The 25119-nt window shown below is 38.2% G+C and overlaps 1 protein-coding gene across 4 annotated transcripts in view; it reads left to right on the forward strand.

Moving 5' to 3' along the window:
- The window catches only part of PRKDC (protein kinase, DNA-activated, catalytic subunit), a 202059-nt gene that overhangs the window by 134887 nt on the left and 42053 nt on the right, over positions 1 to 25119 (forward strand). For all 4 annotated transcript variants that reach the window (XR_011543431.1, XM_070631659.1, XM_070631657.1 and 1 more), the window contains 11 exons: positions 1495 to 1684; positions 2820 to 3035; positions 7553 to 7665; positions 9761 to 9892; positions 13467 to 13646; positions 17001 to 17206; positions 19366 to 19504; positions 20360 to 20548; positions 21200 to 21424; positions 22586 to 22694; positions 24304 to 24415. Coding sequence is in view for 3 of the 4 variants with exons in the window: in XM_070631659.1 (XP_070487760.1) it covers positions 1495 to 1684; positions 2820 to 3035; positions 7553 to 7665; positions 9761 to 9892; positions 13467 to 13646; positions 17001 to 17206; positions 19366 to 19504; positions 20360 to 20548; positions 21200 to 21424; positions 22586 to 22694; positions 24304 to 24415 (1811 nt within the window). In the remaining variant the exon portion in view is untranslated. The remainder of the gene's footprint in view (positions 1 to 1494; positions 1685 to 2819; positions 3036 to 7552; positions 7666 to 9760; positions 9893 to 13466; positions 13647 to 17000; positions 17207 to 19365; positions 19505 to 20359; positions 20549 to 21199; positions 21425 to 22585; positions 22695 to 24303; positions 24416 to 25119) is intronic.

The following is a 25119-nucleotide window of genomic DNA, read 5'->3' on the forward strand; positions in this document are numbered from 1 at the left end:
TCACCACACTAAGTCTAATTGACTTAACACACATAATTACAAATTTTTTTTCTTATGATGAGAACTTTTAAGATTTACTCTCTTAGGAACTTTCAAATATATGAGAGAGTATTATTAACTGTAGTCACCATGCTGCACATTACTTCCCCATGACTTAATTATTTTATGACTGGAAGTTTGCACCTTTTGCCCTCCTTCACCTATTTCACCCATCTCCTATCCCCCGCCTCTGGCAACCACCAGTCTGCAATCTGTCCTCTGTATCTATGAGTTTGGGGTTCTTTTTTTCTTTTTAGATTCCATGTATAAGTGAGATCATATTTGTCTCTCTGTCTGTCTCTTATCTCTGTCTGACTCATTTCACTTAGCATAATGCCCTCAAGGTCCATCCAGATTGTTGCAAATGGTAAGATTTCATTCTTTTTTATGGCTGAACAGTATATCGTTATACACACCACATGTTCTTTATCCATTCATCCATTGATGGGCACTTAGTTTGTTTCCATGTCTTGGCTGTTGTAAATAATGCTGCAGTGAACATTGGTTTGCACATATCGTTTCAAATTAGTATTTTCATTTCTTTCAGGTAAATACCCAGAAATGGAATTGCTGGGTCATATGGTAGATCCATTTTAATTTTTTGAGGAACCTCCACACTATTTTCCATAGCGGCTGCACCAATTTACATTCCCACCAACGGTGCACGAGCGTTCCTTTTCTCTACATCCTCACTAACTTGTTGTTTCTTGTCTGTTTGATGATGGCCATTCCAACAGGTGTGAGGTGATATCCCACTGTGGCTTTGATTTGCCTTTTCCTGATGATTAGTGATACTGGCTTTTTCTTATTTTACTTGGAATCCTCACACATTCCTTTCTGAAACCTTCACATTTGTTTCACTCTCCTCTTCACATGGCTCACACATCTCATCCTGTCAGCCTCCACTTAAATTTTCTTTCTCCATAATGCTTTCTTCCCTTTCCATCACTGCTCCCATTCACTCAGTAGATGCTGAGTTTGCACCTTCTCCTGGTAGGCTTAACAACTGTGATGATTTACACATTGACAAGTGAGCTCGCTTCAGTTCTACCCGAGCTCCTGGGCAGCAGAGCCTGACTCTGTTCTGCTCCCACCTGTATTTTCAGTATCTTTCACAGTGCTGGGCACCTGGTGAGTACTTAGGAAGGAGTTGAGTCATTTAACTTGCTGCAGTTCTGTTGTGGTGCCATTATTGAGTATGGCATTAAGCCTTTTAATGCAGAATGTTAAGGAGTAGAAAAATGGTTTTTCTCCCCCAATTCTAATTAGTTTTTCTAGTTGGCAAATAATTATTTAGTTAAAACTTTTAAATTCCAAAAAGTTCTTCAGCTGCTTCCATAGAGAAATATGAAATCATAGTATGTATTTGCTGATAGTGCAGTTGGATTTTAAGTAAAATATTTCAGTGTTGCTAAAGAAAGCCCATTATTTCTTTTGAAACTCTCTCACATGCAGGAATATACTATTGATTCTGACTGGCGTTTCCGAAGTACTGTTCTCACTCCAATGTTTATTGAGACTCAGGCCTCCCAAAGTGCTCTGCAGACCCGGACCCAGGAAGGATCCCTCTCAGCTCGAGGGGTAATGACTGGGCAGATACGGGCCACACAACAGCAGTATGATTTCACACCTACGCAAAATACAGGTAACTATCAACCTAAATGCCTGCCTGCTGTGTACCAGGCACTTTCACCTGTAGAAGCATCCTCTACTACAAGAACATTGATCGTTTATAAGAGAAGTCAAAGGATAATAGAAAAAAGTGATATGAACTACCAAAAAGATATGTCACCCAAAAGGGAAAAGGATTGAGGTCCTAGAGCAGTCAAATTCTTAGAGACAGATAGGAGAAGGGTGGGTGCCAGGGGCTTGCAAAGGGAGCAATGGGGAGTTAGTGTTTAATCATGCGGAGTTTCAGTTTGAGAAGATGCACAAGTTCTGAAGATGGATGAGGGTGATGAACTTGATGCCACAGAACCGTACACTTAAAAATGGTTAAAATAGTCAATTTTATGTTATATATATTTTACCACAATGAAAGAAAAAGAAAAGGATTATTTCTGACTGGGCAAAACAGGAAAAGTTTGAGTACATGTATGTTTTGTTTTGGTTTTGTCCAGAAAAATCTGTTTAGTGCATCAAATTTAAAACCCCTTATCTCAAAAGCGAAGCAGAGCTAGGACAAATTCATTTACTATGTTTATAGTTTATTAAATTTTTCTTTCTCAAATGGACCAACTGTTTCGTTTGATCATCAAACTACAAGTTGTAGAGTAAAATATCTGTCCTTTTATATAAACATTTCAGCGTTTTTCCTGTATATAAATTTTTTCACGTTCTGTTGGTTCTGGAAATAGGACTAACTTGAATAATTATAATGGAATTTTATGACACTGATGGTAGAAATCTTATGGTAGATACAAAGCTTTATTCCTGTCATGATCACAGTGGCTTGAAGGAGCAGGGGATGTGTTTTCATTTTACAAATGAGGACACTTGGGCTTGGATGCCTGAGCTGCTTTGGGTCACTCACTGGTGACCTCATGGAGCCAAGTGCCTTTCTGCTGTGACATGGCTGTTTCCCTTGACGAGCTGTCCCCAGTCACTGTCACAGGTGAGCACTCGAGGCCCCAGATGCCACAAGGATGATGCGCCCCTTCTCTCATGCAGTGTTCTGGCAGTTGGTGCTGCCCCAAGTGCAGCAGCAATGGGGTGTGGGCTGGGCAGTGCTGTGCAGTGCTGGGCATGCTGTGACATGCTCTGGTCATGCCTGTTTGCAGATGGAAGAAGCTCTTTCAATTGGCTGACTGGGAACAGCATTGACCCACTGGTGGATTTTACGGTCTCCTCCTCATCTGATTCTTTGTCTTCCTCCTTGCTGTTTGCTCACAAGAGGAGTGAAAAATCACAGAGAGTACCCTTGAAGTCAGTAGGACCTGATTTTGGGAAAAAAAGGCTGGGCCTTCCAGGGGATGAGGTGGATAACAAAGCAAAAGGTAAAGTAAGATTGCTGAAATGTGTTTAAAATGACCTACCCTCTAAATTAGTGCAGTAGCTTAGATGAAGAAAGCACATTTCTGACTGTATTCACACTTCCTTGTAACCTGTAATTAAGCCCCTTAAAATTTAATTTAGTAAATGTTGTCTAGGCACTTGCCATGTTGAAATCATGATTTTAGGTGCTCCAGAAAAGCTGTTGAGTAAATTGGACTCAATCCATTCATTTAGTGACTTTCTGGAAAATTGGGATGGATAAGGCAATAGCTAGGTGATCATGTGATGAGATAGAATTAATAAGCTAAGTCTCAGAGAGAGAGTTTAAATTCAGTTAGAGAATGGAGAGATCATCAGAAAAGACCTGGTGGAGGAGGTGGTCTTTGAGACTAGACTTGGGGGATTGGGATGCGGGAAGGGAGAGGATGGACAAGGACAGAGATGGAGAAGTGTGGGATGCATTCGGGAGGTGGAAGGGACTCAGATCAGCTCAGCCAACATTTATGGTAGCAGGGCCCTGTGGTAGTCCACTCATGCTGGGGGCAAAGGCAAAGACTGCTGAGAAGACAGGCTTGAGGGTATGGGGATGTGGCTTTAGAAAGAAACCACAGCTTTAGGTAATGAACTGAGCAGAGATAGGCACAAGGTCTCTGAATGACCTTCCCTTGGGGAGGTTCCTTTGGAGTGCCTGAGGAGGACTGGCAGGCAGAGGTCAAGGCAACCATAACCTGACCCTAGGTCAGGGCAGGAAGAAGGTGGGGTGAGATGCCAGAGGGCTGAGTGAAAAGTCCTGGCAGAGCTCACAGACCCAACTGCTGAGAGGGCTGGGGTAGAGGTCAGTTTGGAAATTAGCTCTTTACGAGAAATTATGCTCTGAGAGTGAGTGAAAGCCCAGAGGAAGGAAATACGAAGAGAAACAAGGTCCCAAGACAGAACCCTGGGGTAATGACAACATGTGAATTTAGATGTATAGAATTAAAATTAGGAGCAAGGGTAAGTTCCTTTTTATTTAATTGTAGGAACTAAAAACACACAGAAAATACTTTCTGTACTCCCAACCACTCTTTTCACACTTTCATGTCGCAAATCTATGGCTATACACAATTCACTAAATTTAATATGGAGAGGTAAATTAGCCTTCTTTTTGTTCAGAAGTCTTTGAAGGAGGGCTAATGACCCCACTCCCACTCTCTCTCTTCTTCCACACTTGACTCCTTCTCACCAGTCTTCTTTCTTTTACACTCTTCTTCCTCTACCGCTTCTCCTTCAAACCAGTGATCCACCAAGAGTGCCTGGCTCTCTGTCCTTCTGTGTCCATCCTTATAAAAGCACCAAGTTAAAATCAAGTCCCAAAGTGACCATCACCTTCCCATTGCTTATAAATTGTCCCTCTCACACTTTACACCTGCTCATCTCAACCCCTTCCTCCCCCGCTGGCACGTGCAGCCTCCCATGGAGTTGTTAAAGAGAGGTGTACCTTTGTGGTGGTGTGCAGCTCAGTTAACTTATGGTGATTGCTAGTGACTGACTGGACAAGTTGGTTTCTTTACTGAATGGGGATGAGGCACAGAAACAAATGAAAATTGCTGAGGATGATAGCAGTTATTATCTACAACTTAAATTGTTCCATAATCTTTCCCTTTCTACATTTTTAGAGTGAAAAAAATGTTATCGATGATGTAGGTAGAATTGGGGGACTGTGTTTAGAAATTAAATGGGGCCGGCCCGGTGGCACAGTGGTTAAGTTCGCATGTTCCACTTCTCGGCGGCCCAGGGCTCTCCAGTTCAGATCCCGGGTGTGGACCTGGCACTGCTTGGGAAAAAGCCATGCTGTGGTAGGTGTGCCACATGTAAAGTCGAGGAAGATGGGCACAGATGTTAGCTCAGGGCCGGTCTTCCTCAGCAAAAAGAGGAGGATTGGCAGATGTTTGCTCAGGGCTAATCTTCCTCAAAAAAAAAAAACAAAGGAAAGAAATTAAGGAAGATAACAGGTGAAAACTAATGTTTTCCTTAAAAAGTTTTCCATATAGATTTGAAAAAGTCATAAAATTTAGTTGGTAAAAGGAATGCTAATAGCTGTCTGTTTTAATTCAATTAATATATTTGGGTTTTCCCATGTACCTTTGCAGATTTAAAACATTTCACATACTGTCTTCTTTGGGGCATGTGTATTTTCTTGAGCATGTGGAAGTTCATAAAATATGGTGAATTAACATTTACTATGATACTATTTTTGTCTTTGAATGGGAATACAGTTTAAAAACTTGAAATTAAAACAATTAACATATCACTTTTCAACCATTATTTTGTTTAATTCTTTAGTTCCATTTTCTTTAGTTATTTATATCAGAGTGGCTCATGCATGTAGTTTAAAAAGGCAAATACTTCTCCAAAGCTTGTTAGAAGAATCAGCAACCATCCATACCTATTTCCCAAATCCCAGATGCAACCACTCACACCCTTTTAGCCAGGTTTTTGGTATTTACTTCCATATCTTTAAACAGTATTTTTGTATTGCTCTCTTTTTTTCTTTCAATATGAGTCATTCTCTTTTGGCTTTGTATATGGATATTGAGGATTTGGCTCCCTTTTATCCCTTACCCCCATCTGTCACACACACACTCAGGATGAGTTCTGCCTGTGCCGTCTTCCTCTGATATAGTTATGTCTTAGTCTTGGTTTCATCAATATTCAGTTTCCTCATATTTGGACTACATAAATACTATTGTGATTGAGCCATGGGTGCTACTATGATTATTTTTCCTTTCTCATGCAATAATTTTTCCTGGGTATTAATAATTAGTTTGCTGTAGATGCTTAGATTTCTACATATTTATCACCAAAATTCCTCTGAGTTGCATGGTTGTCTTTTACTGTGTTCCAACATATAAATGTTTCATCTTCTTAAAGAAATTTCTCCTGGAGCCTCTGAGCTGCCTTGTTCCAGGTGTCTGCTTAGCTGTCATCTAGAGATTTCCTCCTTATCTTGAGGGTCTGTTTAACCTTCCTGGATCTGATTCTTCTTCCTTGGTTTATTCCTTGTTTTTGGTGGAGCACTCCTCAAGTAGCTTCTTGAGGAAAGGGCTCAGAAGCAGGAAGTTTTTTTGATACCTTGATGTCCATATGTTGCTTTTGCTGGCACTAACCCCCAAAGGATCATTTAGCTGTATGATTCTGAGTGTGAGCTCATCCGGGTTCCTACTCCCAATGGTTGCAGTTGAGAAACCTGATGTTGTTCTCTTTGTTGGTCCTTTGTAAGAACTGGATCTTTTCTCTCTGGACACTCGTAGGATCTTTTCTTTTAAACCAGTTTTAGGGAATTTCACAGAAGTGTCCTTTGGTGCAGGTCTGTTTTAATCTGTTTTTCTGGGCATAAGGTGGGCCCTTTCAGACTGCTAACTCATATTTTCCAGTTCTGGAATGTTTTTCTTGGGTGATTTTGTTGATGATTTCCTCATCTCACTTTTCTCTTTTTGGAATCCTTTTGCTTGGATATCAGACCTTCTGGATTATCCTTCTAATTTTCTTGATTTTTCCTTTTGCTCTATATTCTGGGAAATCTCTTCAACCTTATCTTCTAATCCTTGCTTTTAAGTTATGATGTCATATTTTTAATTTCCATGAGCTTTTTTGTTCTCTGAACATCCCTTCAGCTCTTGATCAACGGTTGTAATGTTTATCTTATCTTTCTGATAAATGATAATTTTTAAATTTTTCTCCTGAATGGTCTGTGTTGAGCTATTACTCTTTCCCTGTTATTTATTTTGGTTTCTCTCTTTCATATTTGACCATTTCCTGAAAATGTCTGATGATTTTTGGCCTTTTGCTTGTATTCCCAGGTGGGGCACTAAAAGGGCCTTTGGAATAGCTACATATCAGGAGTGTCCTCCCATCGCAGAGGGGAGGCTAGACCAGGACATAAAACCACTGACGTGTCCATATCTTTGTCTGGTCTTTTGTGCTGGTTTATTACCCAGAGGCAAAATCTCCAGTTTCTTGCCTGCGGGCTCCAGGCCTGGGTGCTAGCACTCTGGGGCCCAGTAGGAGGAGGCAGCTCCAGGTTCCAGAAGTCCTTATGGTCACTGCAGTGGCTCTGCCTCCATCCTGCTAGCCTTTTCCACTCATGAGCCCTGTGTCCACTCCCTAGGCTCTGCACTTTTAGCACAAACCACACCTCCTGCTTCAGCCTCACTTCCTCCTTTCCTTTGGAGGTGCCTGGTGCTGCCAGGCCCTAAGCCTTTCAAGTCTTCTCCACTGGTATTGCTTTGTCCCCCTTCTCTCCACTGCGACACTAGGATTGGGCTGAGGCTCTTACAGCTTTCTCTTCTCTGGCTTCCAAAACTGATTAGCCTCCCCTCTGTTGTTCTCTGTTCTTCATAGGCTTATGTCATTAAAAAAAACACAACTAAATAAAAGTAAAAAATGGAGATAAGCATTCTCACTTCTATTTTAGAGGATTCTGGGAAGGAGGTGAAGGTTGAATAGGCCATGTGTGATGAACCTGCTTTGTATTCTTCAGGTACAGACAATCGGGCAGAAATATTAAGATTACGGAGACGATTTTTAAAGGACCGAGAAAAGCTCAGTTTGATTTATGCCAGAAAAGGTGTTGCTGAACAAAAACGAGAGAAGGTTTGTATCTTTTTCAAGAATTCAGTTGGTCAGAAATACCTATTTTATTTCAAAAGATATATAGTAAGGAAATAAGCTTCCTTTCAGATATTGCTTCCAGTATTGGTCTACGAACCAAAATTACAGAAGCAGTGCTTATGAGTTAAAGTTATTTATGGACCAAAGTCTCCTTTGACTAATGTAGATGTAAAGGGTGTTCATGACTCACTGATGAGGTTGTGGAAATCTTGGAGTGAAGCCTGTGTGGGCCGTCCCCTGAGTCTCACAGGCACTGCCAGGACCCCATCTCTGCCACTTGGCTCAGCCTGTCATGGCAACTTTGCTTTGTTCCTCTCTGTACAGACTGGCTTTCTCCATGTGGTGGGAACTTGACCACCCATCATTCCTGAATTTTACTTCGTACAACTTTACCTGCTGGGAAGGGATTGGCCCCACCCTACCTTAAGCCCAGAGCCTTGACCCACCTTGGGTCGGACGCCACTGTGGGACCAATAAGCTGTGGTCGGAGGGGTGAGGCCACATTACAGCCAGCCACTCTCCTGGAGGTGCCTAGATGTGGAGGAAATAGTGAGCCCAGAGGAAAGGGCAGGCAGGGCAGAGATGGTCCAGAGCTGTCCACTGCAGGCAGTGATTTGAGACACAAGTGTGTCATGAATTAATAGTAAACCTTTCTCAAAATGTGGAAGTAATAGAAGAATTTGTTTAGCCATAGCTTCAATATTACTTATAAATCAGTAATTATGACAAAAGTTTCAAGAAAGGAAGACTAGATTATGAATACAAGACCCTGTCTTTGTTCTAATTCATTTTAAATCCTCAACCACTTAATTAACTTCTAGTCTGAGAATGAAGTGCTTGAATGGTTCCACTGTATCTTCTGTGGGGAGAATATATACTTTTCATCTTCTTCTTGTCTCTGTAACTACAACTATTCTTTTGAAGATGAGGGTCCAAAGTCAGTGTCCTAAGGTCATCCCATGCCCCTTCTCATTGTCCATCACACCTGGAGGGTGTTCTGTTTTGCCCACTCAGAGAAGTAGCTCTGGGTTCCTAATTAAACCTGAAACCTAAGAAGGCATGCCTGAAGAAATGATACCTAGTCAGCAAAAGGAAGAGGTAAAACCAGAATTGTTGGATAGAAGTCGCAGGGAGGTATTTTGGCCTGATACAAAGAAGGTCTTTTTATGATGAGTAAATGTTAAACGCCCTGCTGTGTGAGGCCATGCATTCCCTCTGACACAGGTGTTCTAGTCTGGAGTGACTGACCACTCATTAAGAATGGCATGGAGATAATCAGAAGGCCATGCACTGTGGTTGTTTATTTGTTGGACTGTTGTGCTCAATGTCAGGCATTCCTCTTGATAGTGATATAGAGGTGAATGGAATAGTAGCACTCATGGAGCTACAATCCAGTGTGTACAACAGAGAAGAGGAACGAATGAGTTAAGATTATAACCTGTGCAGTGTCAGAAATTAACCAAGTGACGAACGTGTGTGGGGAAGACCTGTTAAAGGAGGTAGTGAGGGAAGCCTCTTTGAAGAGCTGATATCTGAGATGGGAAGCAAATGATGAGTGAAAAGCTGTAGAAATCCATTCCAGGCAAAGCGATGAACAAGCACCCATGGACCTGCGTCGGGGAGAGTTGGGGGATTGACTAAGAAGCAGTGAGTCACACTGGAAAGCCAGTGTGAGTGGATGAGCAGGGCCAGGAAGAGCAGGGTGTTGGTGAGGCTATGGTGATCATGCTGGGCCTTATACCCAAGGTTTCTTTTAAGAGTAATTAAAAGGAAATATAGCCCTCTGATCTATGGCTTTAAAAAGTTTTAAATCAAGTTCTCTGATTTTACAAATATTCAGATTTATTAGTTTTTAATAAATCTTTAAATAGTCTTTTCATTGCTTGTCTGACATAGTGATTTTTATTTTGGATTTATCGTCTACCATACACTGGTAATGACTAAACCGTTTGGGTAAAAATTGTCATCGATTCACCTTTATATTGAAGATAGGTACTAACAGTTTTATTAGCTCATGCACTATTGATTTTCTTAAATAAGAGTTCTAATCTTCCTTCTCCGGTTCTAATGATTATAGGAGATCAAGAGTGAGTTAAAAATGAAGCACGATGCCCAAGTCATTTTGTACAGAAGTTACCGTCAAGGAGACCTTCCTGACATTCAGATTAAATACAGCAGCCTGATCACTCCCTTGCAAGCTGTGGCCCAGGTTGGTTCTTGAACCTGCGTTTTCTATTGACAGATAAAAACTGTTTAACAGTTCCAGGGGTCTACTGTGTGTAAGGTAAAATGATTGAGGCTACACTATATCATGAATGAGATGTTGATTTGTCCTAAACAATGGACTTGGTTAAAAGATCTTGTTCCAAGTCTTCACTCTCCCATTACCTGGCTCCAAAACTTCTTTTTATGTGGTGAGGCTCTGATTTAGACTCATCTGCAAGATAGATAGCCCTGCAGTTGGGGTCCTTGTCAAGTCACTTAATGCTCTGAGCCACAGTGTCTTCATCCATAAAATCAGAGAGTGAAATCTTTTTTTTTTTACCAATAATGTTGGTCAGAATAAATTAACGTGTGAAACATCATTGTAAACTTCAAGGTGCTAAGCCACTTCAGTCATTGCTTATACAAAATCCTTTCTTGGGGGAGGATCAGGAGAGGATTAGTTTATCAGTGGTGTTGCTATTCTTCCTTCTCTGTTAATTCTCTTAATAGCAGAAGACTGGAAATATTTTTCTGTCATTAGGGTATAAAAGTATTGAGAGTGAATGAAGTTTTCTAGCTTAATTCTTTGATAAAAACAGGATATTTATCCTCCAAAAGCCTGAATAAGATTCTTTTGACTTTTATTGAAGTAATTTTTAAAATTTGAGTATTATTATGTTATTTTTATATTATTGTAATTACATATATATATATAGTGCATTATTATTATGCTGGCAACTAAAATATAATGCTTTATATTTTATTGTACTTAAATTTCTAGTACAAATATGGATTATAATATTGATTATAATAATGGGTTATATCTGCATGGCCCTTTACTATTTTTTAAGCTTTTTATTTAATCTAAGTAATTATAGGGCCCAGCCAGTAGCGCAACGGTTAAGTTCGCATGTTCCACCTCTCGGCGGCCCAGGGTTCACTGGTTTGGATGCCGGGTGCAGACATGGCACTGCTTGGCACAAACCATGCTGTGGTAGGTGTCCCACGTATAAAGTGGAGGAAGATGGGCATGGATGTTAGGACCAGTCTTCCTCAGCAAAAAGAGGAGGATTGGCAGTAGTTAGCTCAGGGCTCATCTTCCTCAAAAAAAAAATAAAATAAAAAAAAAATAAGTAATTATAGATTGACAGGAATTTGCAAAAATAGTCTGTAGTCCCACCCACCCTTTACCTAGCCTCCCCCAGTGGTGATATCTTACATAACCATAGTATATTATTAAGACCTAGATATTAACATTAGTATGACAGTGTTAACTAGACTGCAGACCTTGGTCAGTTTCATCATTTTTCTCTGCATTCATGTGTATGTGTGAGACTCTGTGCAGTTTTATTCCACATAGAAATTCATGTTAACTGTCATCACAGTGCAGCCCTTGATTATTAGGGAGTGCTTTCACATTTCTCTCATTAGATTCTCCTAGTAATTTTGTGACATAAGGGCAGTTGTTAGACACCTCTACAGATGAAGAATTAAAAGTTAGCAAAGAATGGCTAATATGGCTAAAGCCATATGTCTTACTGTGTGTGGAGCAAGGGCAAGACCCCTCTGTGTTTTGATACCTGGTCCAGTGCTTTTTCTGTGCTCCCACTGTTTCTCAGTTTTTCTAGTGCCTTGCACACATGTACTCACATCACTGCCTTAAAAATGATGTTGACACCTTCACTCCTAGGCATGATTTGCATCTGTCCATGCTGGAGAGGTATGTGGTATATAATGATGGTAGCAGGTTAGCAAGCCTGAGACTGTTAAGAGACCTATGTCCAAGTCAAGTCATCTAATTTGTGCTTGGAAAAAATAAAGATGGTGAATATTGTTTTGAAAAAGCATGACTACAAAAAAAAAAAGAAAAGAAAAAGCCTGACTACATTTGTTTCTTTTCTTTAAGCAGGAATGTGTTCCTTTATATTTTTCAAATTCCAATACTTTATTTATTCAACAAATGTTTATCTATGGAGCAACTCCTTTTGTATGCTAGGGACTGTTCTAAGCACTGGGGTACACGTTAGACAAAACAGGTGAGGCCCCCTCTGCTGTCCTGGGGTGCCATTCTTCATCATGAGCCTCACGTGAAGAGAAGTAAAGAGGATCATGTAAACAAGCAATTACAGGACCTGTCCTGCAGCAGCATCCCATTGCTCTGAAGAAGTTATTTGTCTTAAGTACCACTGCCATTATTGGAAGAGAATGAACATGTGGAACTCTCTGGGAAATGAAGGAATTTGTACACAAGACTCAAGAATCAGTGAGTTGTAGATATGGAAGCCTGTCTGCTACATGTTAAGTGAAAAAAGCAGGTTACCAAACAATAGACACCATATAAAAGAGTGTGCATGTCAGTAAAAGACCAACCTGTGGCAGTGACTGCCTCCATGCAGTGTATGTATAGGTTATATATATTTTCTTCTTTTTTCCTGATCCATATTTTCTAAAATTTTATATAGCTTTTTATAAGACAAATACATTACTTTAAATTAATAAAGAACAAATCCAGTTTTACTTTTATTCAGACACAACTTCTATCAAGCAAAATAATTTTTAAATTTTGTTTATTCATGCATTCACACCTTTATTTAAAAAATAGACACTGCGTGCTGTGAACTGTTGTTAGTCCTGGTGTCATAGACACAAATAAAAGATAATGTTTCTATGATCATGGAGTGTGAGGGTTAAAGCTGTAATACGGCAGGTAGTGTGCTGTTACAGCTGAATGTCCCAAACATGAAAAACACAGAATGGCTACTGATGGTTTAACAGTTTAAGGGGTCATAATGCTGGAACTTTGAAAATTAAAATTGGTATTTAAGTTCATCAGTTACTTATCTTAAGCTTCACTATGATGCAGATGTGAGGGTAATACCTAAAAATCTAATTTAATTTGTCTCCAAGGTCTTACCATTACTGCATTGAGCATTTGACGTGCATTATCTTCACCACAACCCTGTGAGATGTTCTGCTATCCTCGTTTTATATTTTAATTTTTTTCTTTTTTTAATGATTGGCCCTAGCTAACATCTGTTGCCAATCTTTTTTTTTTCTTCTTCTTCTCCCCAAAGCCCCCCAGTACATAGTTGTATATTTTAGTTGTAGGTCCTTCTAGTTGTGCTATGTGGGACGCCACCTCAGCATGGCTTGATGAGCGTGCTAGGTCTGCACCCAGCATCTGAACCAGCAAAACCCTGGTCCACCAAAGTGGAGCACGCGAACTTAACCACTCAGCCACAGGGCTGGCCCCTGTTATCCCATTTTAAAGATGAGGAATCTGAAGGCCCGGACTCACTCGGGAGTTAAGCTATGGGTTACGTATGTGATTAAGCCAGCTTTTAGATTCATACTTCTGGGTCAAAATCCATGCTGTCAAACCTTTTATAAGGCATGTGTCAAATGGATATATTTGGTTAAATTCCAAATACTACCCTTGTCAATGCCTGTTAAAACTTTCTAAATAGAATTGAGATGTATAGTAGATTGTCTGCAACAGTTTGTATTTTCAAGTAATTGGTGAATTATAGCATTTTTACTTCAGATCTCAATTTGTCTTTGTTTTGAATATTTTACAGAGAGACCCAATAATTGCAAAGCAGCTCTTTGGCAGCTTGTTTTCTGGAATTATAAAAGAGATGGATAAATATAAGACCATGTCTGAAAAAAACAACATTACTCAGAAGTTGCTCCAGGACTTCAATAATTTTCTTAACACCACTGTCTCTTTCTTTCCACCTTTCATCTCCTGTATCCAGGTAAAAGTTGCGCTTCATAAAATATGCCTTCTCATCATAATAACTTTGTTTCACAAGTTCAAACACAAGGTGTTTAACAGAATGGATGTACTCTATTTGGGTTACCTCTTCCCAGATGGGTAGATGTAATTTATCTGTATTTTTTTTAAAAAACCCTTATATATGACAGAATAATCAGACATTAAATTTGGTATAAAAATGTTCTCATCTTTAATAAGCCAGTCCCTTCAGTATTTTGGTTGAACTCTGCATGTTGTTTAGCTGTTTTTCCTTATGTAGTGTTTCACCAAATTCTATCCTGCCTCCTGACTGCCTTCAAGAGATGTTGACTGAGCACATGCTTTGCTGTTCTCAATGATGAGGACACAGTCATGAAGAGGCACAAATTCCTACCCTCCTAGAACTTACAGTCCAGATGGGTAGCAGACAATAAACAGACAAATGCAGAAGATAACATGAAGTAGTAGTAAGTGTCATAGAACTTGAGTAATATAGAAGTACTAAAGTAATGTAGGGTAGTAATGAAACAGCTCAGCAGACAGCCTGTTGATTGGGGTCAGGTGTATGTACCATTACAGATACTTAGATGGAGTCATCAGAGAAGACCTTTGTAATTAGGCAATACTTTTTTCATATAGGAAATATTTTCTTTGCCATTCAAAACATGGATCATTACAAAGTCCCTGATAGAAAATCTCTTTGATTCATTCTAGTATTTTTGTAACTAGTAATGTCCCTGGAGTAATTAAAAAACTATATCCTTTAGTACAACTTATCAGTAGCTTTGGTTTGCCAACTAATTGGATAATAATTCCCTGAGATGAAGTACTAGTTTTTCTTTTTTTTTCTTTTTGATGCAGCATGAAACTATTAATATAGTTTCTTATTATGTATTAGTTCTATTTTTATTGGTTTGTAATTTGCAAGTAAAGTTCCTTCAGTGTTTTTCTCTCAGCCACACTAAAGATAAGTTTTGAGAAATTGTGTTGAATTGGCCAGTATTTCAAAATAAGTTTCTCTTTACATTGTAGTCTGAAGTGATTTTTAAAATCTCACTTCCTAGTTTTGTCCCTATATTTATTTAAAAAACTAGTTTTTCCATTGTTGTGTAGGAGAATCATGAACCATCAGTAAGTCTGTAAGTAACTTCTCCTCACCCTGGAGCTTGTTATTTGGCACTGACCATGAAGAAAGCAGCATGAATGTAAGTCAGTGCCTGCAGTCTGCAGCATTTGCTACTGTGAGTTTCTAGTTATGATTCATATCTGAAACCACAACTATGTTCTCTCTCCATGACATCATAGTGTGTTTGGCATAGCATTCGTATGAGTTCTTGTTTAGCAAGGATGACTGTCTCTTGGAGATACCACTGCCCTACCATGACTTCCCCAAATGAGTTTTGTCTGTGGCATATCCTGTATTTGTCAGACTATCCTAACTCTAACCTTCCAATTGGAAGAAAAATCCATTCAGCTGTTTTTCCACGATGCGGTTAGTGACTGGCAAACAGACATTAATTTGGTACCCTACATTTATGCTATTCATTGCTTGTTTGATCTTTATATAAAATTTTGATTTTCTTTACAAAAACACTTGTTGAGGGTATTCTATATGCATATCTCTATTTAAGAACGATGGAATATTTGAAATGAAGAAATGACCCCTGGCTTCACCTAATACAATGAGATAAAGGTACAAACAAGGAGTATTGTTACTAATTCCATTAGATGTCAACATTTTAAAAATTAGGCTTCATTACTTTGTTCTATTTTGGAATTTATAAGAAGTAAAATTGGTTGGCTGAAGTTTTTTTGCTTAGCAAATCATTCTTTATAAAGTAAAATGATACTGTCAGCAAGATTATACACAACAGTCAGTCTTCTTGAAAAGAGAATTACAGACTCATTTAAATTATGAGCACACATTTATATAGAGAGAAATGATATCCCAATAATAGTTGTTTATTTATTAAAACCGTTTCACAAAAGACTTCTCTTGGGCAAATAGGAATAAATCCTAAGCTACATGCAGTCAGGGACAACATGTTTACCACAATGTCTGAAGTATAGAAGGCATTCAGTTAATATTTGTATAATGAAGGGATTACTTGAAAATTAAATATATATTGGGCCAGCCCTGGTGGCCTAGTGGTTAAGTTCAATGCACTCTGCTTTGGTGGCCCAGATTTGGTTCCCAGTCATGGACCTACACAACTCGTCAGTGGCCATGCTGTGGTGGTGGTCCATATGCAAAATAGGTGAAGACTGGCAAGAGATGTTAGCTCAGGGTGAATCTTCCCCAACAAAAAAAAGACAACTTTAAAAATATCCTGGGCTTCCCTGTCCAAATTAGAATGGTGTTATCTCAAAAGCTGACACCTCAACTATGTTATTAATTGCTTTGTTTTTAATTTCATATGTTATTAATTGAAATAGAATTTTATTTGGATTTTCTTTCCTGTACCTCTAGTTCCTTCTCTGAATGAGGAACATTTTTGTTTGTTTGCTTACTTTGGAGAATCTGTATTCTTCCAAGACCCCTAATATAAAACTCAGGTTGGCTTGGTAGTAACTTGGTCAGACTTAGCAAGGGGTCCTTGTATGACACAGCTGCAAGGATGGCAGGAAAAGGCTGGTGTGGATGTATGGGGATGACTGTCTTCCAGAAATCTGCGTGTGTGTCCATGCACAGACACACACATAAGACCTGAATGCCCATGTTTTCTTCCAGTCTAGTGCAAATTTCTTCCATTTAGTGCAAATGTTGTCACACTATTCACATTGTTTTCAATATTGATGTGGGGCTTATTTTTCATTATTTTCATAATTAGAGAACTCTCAAATTGAGAGTTACAAAGTAAAGGTCAATATAATAGTTCCTGAAATCCTGTATTCAATATTATTAAATAAGTTAGCCCCTGGGTGGAAAAAGATGGAAAAAATGATGTTGAATAGAATAACAGAGGTGAATGTACCTACTTTTTGGTGATTGGATATGAAATCTTTGTGTTTCAACTGCTTTGGAAACATATCTATTCAGGCTAAATATTCCTGGAAACTGCAATTGTTGTTTGGATATATAGAATATACATAAAAATCTTCATATTTTACTAGTAGTTTCCTTGCTTTAAGTTAATCCATGGATTAGAAGTGTAAATATAAAAGGTCATCTCCTCCTTTGAGCAAATCAAATGTTAAGGAAAATTTGTTAATAGAATTACACAGAGAAACTTTTGGTTGTATCACTACTTACATCAAAACTTTCTTTTATGTTTAGCAAAATGATTTATTCACTTGTGATGATATGGGCGAAGTACCACAGGCTAAATAGCTACATGTGTTTGTGGTTTCACAGGAAATTAGTTGCCAACACGCAGACTTGCTGAGCCTCAACCCAGCTTCTGTCAGTGCCAGCTGCCTGGCCAGTCTGCAGCAGCCTGTAGGCGTCCGCCTTCTGGAGGAGGCCTTGCTCCACCTGCTGCCTGAAGAGCCACCTGCCAAGCGAGTTCGAGGGAGACCCTGTCTCTACCCTGATTTTGTCAGATGGATGGAACTTGCTAAGTAAGCTCTGTGATGCAGATATTGTTGGGAAAACAGTGAATTTAACCAAAGTAATACAGAAAAATCTTGGCTTTATTTTGGCAGAAAATGAACAAATCAAGTTGATAGTAACAGTCTATGAAATTTTTTGAAAAATCTTTCAGCCTGAGTACCATTCCATGAGTCAAGGATAGTTGTCATGATGAGGAATGTATTGCTCAAGGAAAGAGAACATTAATTAAACCTTTTAATTTCTTTCAATGTACTACAGTCTTTTTTTTCCTACATAGTGTGGTTGTAACTTACAGTTCCTAGTGTTTTATATGTTTTTGCTGCTTTGCTAAATCGAATAGAGAATGACTTATTTTCAGCAGGACTTAAAATTTTGGAAACAATTTAATCCAATTATTTTGTTTATTTGGGAAAAACAAATTCCGTTTTGTGGTTATGCCAGTTTGCATTATGTCTTGATTCTTCCCTTATCTGTGGTTTTGTCATAAGAAAACCAATGCCTGATTTTGAGGAGAATGTTGGATTAGGTTGAAATTTAATTTGAACTTTGATTTTATAGCACTGATTTTTAGATCTCCAGGTTCTATGAGAAAAAAAGAGTAAAGGTGAGGGTGAGGCATCCTTGCACTTCTCTCTCTTTTATAGTCATTTCTCTCTTCCTTTCTGAATTGGTGCTGTGAGTGAGGAGGGCGTTGTTTCAGGTGCTGAGAAGAATTAAAATATGAATTAGACATTTCTCACAAACTCACAAAACTAGCCATGTTTTGTGTAGGAAATGTATACCTATATGCTTAACTAACCATAACATGAAGTACGAGGTAGTGAGTTCTCTGAGAGGCAAGGTAAATGCTGGGGCAGTTCAGAGATTGTCTCTTAGCTAACACTGATTCACACAAGAGCCATCTTTATCCTGTTGTTTCAGATGTACGAGAGAACAGCAAGTAACACTGTGTGTATATATAGTGTTTCCAGGGAGTGAGAAACTCATATAATGTGTTTTTCCTGGGTCAATGAAGCACACAACTTTTAAGGGCCTAAACTTTAAACATTTTTTTTATAACTTCATTTGATACTTCCTCATACTTTTGTATGTAATATTTTTGTATTCCTTTCAAACGATATTCAGAACATAATTTAGCCTTTCCTTGATATATCATGATCATCATTTTGACCATGTTATAGTGTACATAATCCAGGGACCTTGAGGCCAGTGTCAGATGGACATGAAACTCATCTCTTTTCTGAATTTCTGGAAAATGTTTGTAGCTCCCATCTCCTCTTGGGCTCTTGGGCTGTGAGTTGTTATCCTACCTCCCATCTCTCTGTCTCTACTTTCTTACTTTTAGCCCTCTATGAGCAGGGCAATAAGAGCCATATCTGTTAGATTTCTACCTACATTTGGAATCGGTAGGCTCTGAGAAAGAGCCCCTGGGCTCTTTTCATGTAATAAAAGATATCATACCCGGGAAGGGACCAAACTGCAGGAAAACTAAGAAGGAATCACATCAAGTGACTATAGGTTTAGGAAGAGATGATATTTATGTTGAGACTTAAAAATTGAAAAAAATTGCCAGGGGGCATGGAACAAACTTTCTTGAGCATATCTTAAAGGGGAAGTTTTGTTGATGGGGTCAAGGAGATTGTGCTGATGAGATGAATGAATGCTCTATCAAATATTACATCTAGAATAAAATTACTTGTCAGTAGAATTGAGCTGGTCATAGAACATGGATTACAACATGGCATCAGTAGGACTGGGATTACTTTTTACTTGCTTCTGGATTTTTGGCTACGTTCTAGGTTTTAGGGCTAGACAGAGATTCCAAAGCGGTCACCCACAGGTAATGTGGAGTGTTCCTGTAATGCATTAAACCAGAAGAGATTTATTTAATGAGACAATTTATACATTGTAGACCTATGATAATTTCAGATTTCACTTTAAATTCACTTTAGAATAATTTCTGCCTTCTGTATGACCAAAGTAATGAAACCTAATGGTAACTTCAAAATTTTTAAGATTTTATATTTTTATAAAACAAAAATAACATATATCTTTTTTAGTTAACATAATGTGTGACATCTTGATTTAGTATCATTTCATTAGAATAAATACTTCAAAAATATTGGAGCATTCACTGATTTGGACTTTTGTTGTTGTTGTTTTATAGACTGTATAGATCAATTGGAGAATATGACATCCTCCGTGGGATTTTTAATAGTGAGATAGGAACAAAGCAAGTCACTCAGAATGCATTATTAGCAGAAGCAAGAAATGATTATTCTGAAGCCGTTAAGCAGTATAATGAGGTAAAATTGATCTCTGGCAAATATGTCAGTTTCTTAACCACTTGTTCTCTAAATAGAAAAACTGTCAGCTTTAGGATTTAGAGCTTCAAAATATTTCAGCTTTATTCCTTAGATTAAAGGAATGGTTTCAAAATAACCAAATGTGAAATAATTCTTGTTGTATTTCTTGCTCTTCTTAAGAAAACATCGTTGAATAAAAGAGAAAGCATTTCTTACCAAGTACTATAGAACTGTAAGATGTTATTTCAATATCTGCTATTATTAAATAATTTCTGTTTGAGTAGATTATTTTCCTTTAGTAAGTAAAACATTTATAAAGAAGTAGGTAAGAATTGGTTTGGGGAAGGTAACTATAAGTTCACTTTTGTACACTTTGTGTTTTGAGTTGCCAGTGACTATCCAAGTGTAGATGTCCAGCAAGTAGTTGACATTCAGGGTCTGTAAGCTATGAGACTCTTGATTCAGCAATCCGGGTTGTAAAATCCTCTGTAATTTTCTGTAAATGTCCTATTTTCTAATTTTTATTCTAAGAACTTTTTAAGTAGTAAATAACCCACAGTATTGATTTAAATCAAATTATGGATCATTTAAAGTCCTCGGTTTATTAAGTGGCCTCACTGGTAAGTTTCTCAGAGAAATAGTTTCATCTTGGTAAGGACTTTTATATTTATTACTCTAAGATTCCTTTTTTTTTTATTCTATTCACTGTTAATGCTATTTTCCATTTTCTCTCACCTTGTCATAAATCTGAAAATGATTATCCTTAGTATAAATATTACGCTACTTATGATACAGATGCTTTCATCGTATTCTTTCCAACTTTGTAAAACAATCTTAGGAACTTTTCTTTGCCAGGCTCTCAATAAACAAGAGTGGGTAGATGGTGAGCCTATGGAAGCTGAGAAGGATTTTTGGGAACTTGCATCCCTTGACTGTTATAACCAACTTGCTGAGTGGAAATCACTGGCATACTGTTCTACAGTCAGTGTTGACAGTGCGAACCCTCCAGATTTAAATAAAATGTGGAATGAACCATTTTATCAGGTGGGTAGAATTATTTTTGAGGTCAATGAAATAAATATTTTAGATAGTCAGGTGTTTTCTAATTAATGAAGTTTCTTTAAAACTTTTCAAAAACAAGGTAGTAACCTGACTCCCCCCACAAACTCCATAGTATTGTTTACTCTCTAATCACTTTTAGCTAACCTTCAAAACAAATGGGATGCATTTAAAAATATGTATTAACATCTCTGGTATGACTACATGGAAGAATATTTCCTGTTGTCTCTGCACTGAATCACCGGCTACACATGGGCCTGCCCCAACTCCTGGAGCAAGGCGGCTCCCCACACACAGGGTCACCCAACTCCTAGAGCGAGGCTGCTCTCCTGATCCCTCTCACACTGCTGCTGTGTTGGCTGTCCTTATAGGTTCCTCATTTTGTATGTATCATCCAGTTGTCTTTCAACTAAAAGTAGTTCCTTTTTTCTGTAGGACGTGTTCCTATATTTTGTGGTTACAAAATGAGCAATTTTAAATGAACTAGTTTTAAAAGTTTTAGTTTTAGGTTTGAAACATCATCACTTTGGCTCTAAATCTTGACCTATAAAATTATACCAAACAATATTATAGTAATAAAATAATTAGGCATAATTCAATTGGTTTTCTGAAGTTACAAGCAGATTCTCTCCTTAGGAGACCTATCTACCTTACATGATCCGCAGCAAGCTGAAGCTACTTCTGCAAGGTGAGGGAGACCAGTCCCTGCTGACATTTATTGATGAAGCTGTGAGCAAGGAGCTCCAGAAGGTCCTTGTAGAGCTTCATTACAGTCAGGAATTGAGTCTCCTTTATATCCTACAAGATGATGTCGACAGAGCCAAATATTATATTGAAAATTGCATTCGGATTTTCATGCAGGTAATATGGATATACCAATCTGAAATAGACCATTTCTATAGTATTTTTTAAAGTCAGTAAACTCATGAATAAAAAAATCAACAAGCAAAAATGTTCCTTTACTATTTCATACTACCTATTTCCTTCTTTCTATTCTTCCAGTTTCTTCTGCTATCTCCACTCTATCCTTTGTCTTAAGGCTTTTTTAATCACTTTTTTCTGTTTTAAAAAGTTCTATTTTGGGGCCAGCGCGGTGGCATAGTGGTTAAGTTCGCTTGCTCTCCTTCAGTGGCCCAGGGTTCACAGGTTTGGATCCCAGGTGTGGACCTACACACTGCTCATCAAGCCATGCTGTGGCAGCATCCCACATACAAAACAGAGGAAGATTGGCACAGATGTTAGCCCAGCAACAATCTTCCTCAAGTGAAAAGAAGACTGGCAACAGATGTTGACTCAGGGCCAATCTTCTTCACCAACCATCCCCCCCCAAAAAAGTTCCAGTTTTTGTTTTTCTTTAGGTTTTTATCTTTCTCACGCTGTTAAAGAACACTTGAGAGCAGACTTTTCTATTTGAAGTAGCTGAACAGAAGTTTGGTTGCTTTTTGGAGAAGAATATGGATTAATCTTCCCTGTTCATTTTCTGCAATTATGCCTTCTTTCCTTTTGCTTTTCTGAGAATCTTCCTCTGATGTTTGTTTGTTTTTAAAGTCAATGTCTTGTGTAGAGTGTTATTAACAACATTTGTCACTGGCATATATTGACCATAGAAGCATACTCTTTCATTGTCTTTATTTTTATTTTTTAAACTTTTTTGAAGTTGATTAGTACACTCAAGAGGAAGTTTATTGAAGAAGAAAGAATTGGCTTCTGTAGTTGGCAGGTTTACATTATAGGATGCTGTGATTTTAAAAAATTGGTGTCAAATAGATGCAATGATAGCCTGATTATATTGATTTTATTGATTTTGCTGGACCAAAATGTGATTTAAAACCTAAATTATTTTAAAAAATTTAAACCATTTGTTAATTGCTTCTATGATGTACTAATTAACTACTCTGAGACACATTGTGTACCAATTGATGTTTCTGTTGGGTAGTTGCCATATTTCATGTTTGAGAGAACTATATTAAAATTTAAAGCAATATATTGATTTATAAACAGTACTAAATGTCTTTTTTCTAGAGCTATTCTAGTATTGATGTCCTTTTAGAGAGAAGTAGACTCACCAAATTGCAATCTCTACAAACTTTAATAGAAATTCAGGAGTTCATCAGCTTTATAAGCAAACAAGGTAATTTTTATAACCTACCATTACTTTTTTCTTTTATAATTATAGAAGAGTTTTGGCATCTGATTTTTTTGCTTAGTACATGTTTCTTAATGTATGGACTAGAAACTGCCTTGAGTTCATTCTACAAGTATATGCTTTAAGGTCATTGAAATAAATGTTTAAAATGGTCAAGCACTATTCTAGGCACTGGAGATGCAAAGCCAAATAAAACATATTGCCTAGCTTGGAGAAGCTTCAAAAAAGTATTCCAACACCCATGATACCTGCTGAGGCAGAGATGTGCATAGGATCCCGGATGAAACACAGAACCTGCCCTCGACTGAGGAATGCAGGAGACTACTGGAGGAGGGCCTGAGTTGAACATGGAATAGAGAGAGAGGGGCTCACAGAGTGCCTGCCTGACAGAAAGCCTGCAGTGTCCCTGAGGTGCCCCAAGTTCTGTGACTGGATGCCAGGTGGCCTGGCCTGAGGGGAGGTGAGGCTGCAGGTAGCAGTCCCCAGATCTTGAAGGTCTTTTTGCCACCAATGAGTGGATTTTGTCCTGGTGCCTATGAGAAGCCCCCCAGAGTCAAAGGGAAAAGAGTATATTACATCTTTGCAATAGTAACATATCTTAGTTATAAATCTGAATTTCAGTTTTTGTCCTAAATAATTAAAAATAATTATGAAAAACACTTTTTAGAGTACTAATAAAAATTGGTATTCATATCTATCAACCTAACTGTTCCCAGTTTTAAATTTGGAGAATTATTTTTCAAGGACATATTATTAATGATATATCATTCATTGTGTTTTCTACTTTGAGGAGTTATGTTAATCCCTCTTTTCTGTATAACCTAGCTTTTAAAACAGCCTTATGAGATGTACATTCTTTCTCCTCATTTTATAGAGGCTGAGAGAGATTAAATAACTTGCCTAAGCTTATTAGTAAAAGACGCAGAGTTTGAACCCAAGACTCTCTGATTTAAGCTTATGTTCTTACCCACTGCTTTCCCACCACAGAAAGAGAAATCTAAAGCTTTAAACATTAGCAATGTGAAATGTAAATTTCATGAGGATTATTATGAATCCCCTTTCTGAAACCTTTGAGGCCAGATTGTTTTGGATATTATTATGATGATGTAACCTTATGCACTCACCAGGGTCTGGGGTAGTGTTCCATAATTAAACACAATGATGTGTTTCCAGCTTACGTGATAAACATTCATATGAATGGCATAAACAAAGACTGTAAGTAGCCCTAATGCCGACTCAGATCAGATTTTGCCAATGAGAAAATGGGCTGCAATCTTATGAAAAAAACTTTTCAGTTTTCAGTGCTTTTTAGATTTTGGTATTATGGGTGAAGGATTGTGGACCTGTGCTAAGTGTAAAAATTGTGTGTATTTATTTCTACATCTTTACTCTATATCCTTAAGAAATTGAGTTTTAATGTCAGAATATATTAGTTTTAATATGGTAGCTTTGTGTTCCTGTTGCAAAAGGAGACAGAATTTTTTAATTTGGACAAGAAATTTGAATTAAGTTTCTCTTTACTATAGGAGCTCACTTTATAAGTTGGTCTTGTCATTGAGCTGTGGATATAGTCATTCTCTAATATTATTTTTAGGTAATTTATCATCTCAAATTCCCCTTAAGAGACTTCTAAAAACCTGGACAAACAGATATCCGGATGCTAAAATGGACCCAATGAACATCTGGGATGACATCATCACAAATCGGTAAGATGTCATCTTTTTGGGTTGAGTGTAGATTCTTTTCTGACATTACCAGAATGGTTTTTCTCCCAAACTATGGTTTAGCATCTTGCCAGTTTCCCATTTAAGTTGTTCTAACAAAACTGTGTCAGCAGTGTGTCCTTTGTCCCCACTTGTCCCCTGTGGGGGAATTGCTGCCCACTCACATTGGATTCATCTTGTGCTGAGTGATTGGTTATGAACATGCTTCTGGCAATGAGAGAAGGCAGGGGAGCAGCGGGGGCAGTGGTCCATCTGTGTCTGCCTTGCAGCTGATTGTTAGGTAGTGAAATGGCAGCAAACAAGATATTGCTTAATGATTTTTTTTATTATTCTATTATTATAACTTGGAGTTTTGACACTCCCACCTCTGTGTCCCAACTCTATTACATAATTGTATATATTATCAGGTCTGAGATAGTTTTCATATCCTCATCTTTTCCTCACCCCATAACAATCCTGGGTGATCTGTAAGGCGGATATTAACCGTATATTTCAGAGAAGAAGGAAATCTGGCAGAACTGTGCACCAAGCTCTCTGGCCAGATGGGGCTACCAGCTTGGCTCTGCAAATGGACAGAGCTGCTGATTGGGCTCTCTGCTTGAGTGCTGCTGGACAGCTTCACATGTGCTCCAGTCAGGCTTCTTAATCCCTCCAGACTGGGAGCTACACTCAGCAGTAGACAGAGC

This window comes from Equus przewalskii, chromosome 8 (assembly GCF_037783145.1).
Source record: "Equus przewalskii isolate Varuska chromosome 8, EquPr2, whole genome shotgun sequence".
In the NCBI taxonomy this organism is placed as follows: Eukaryota; Metazoa; Chordata; class Mammalia; order Perissodactyla; family Equidae; genus Equus; species Equus przewalskii.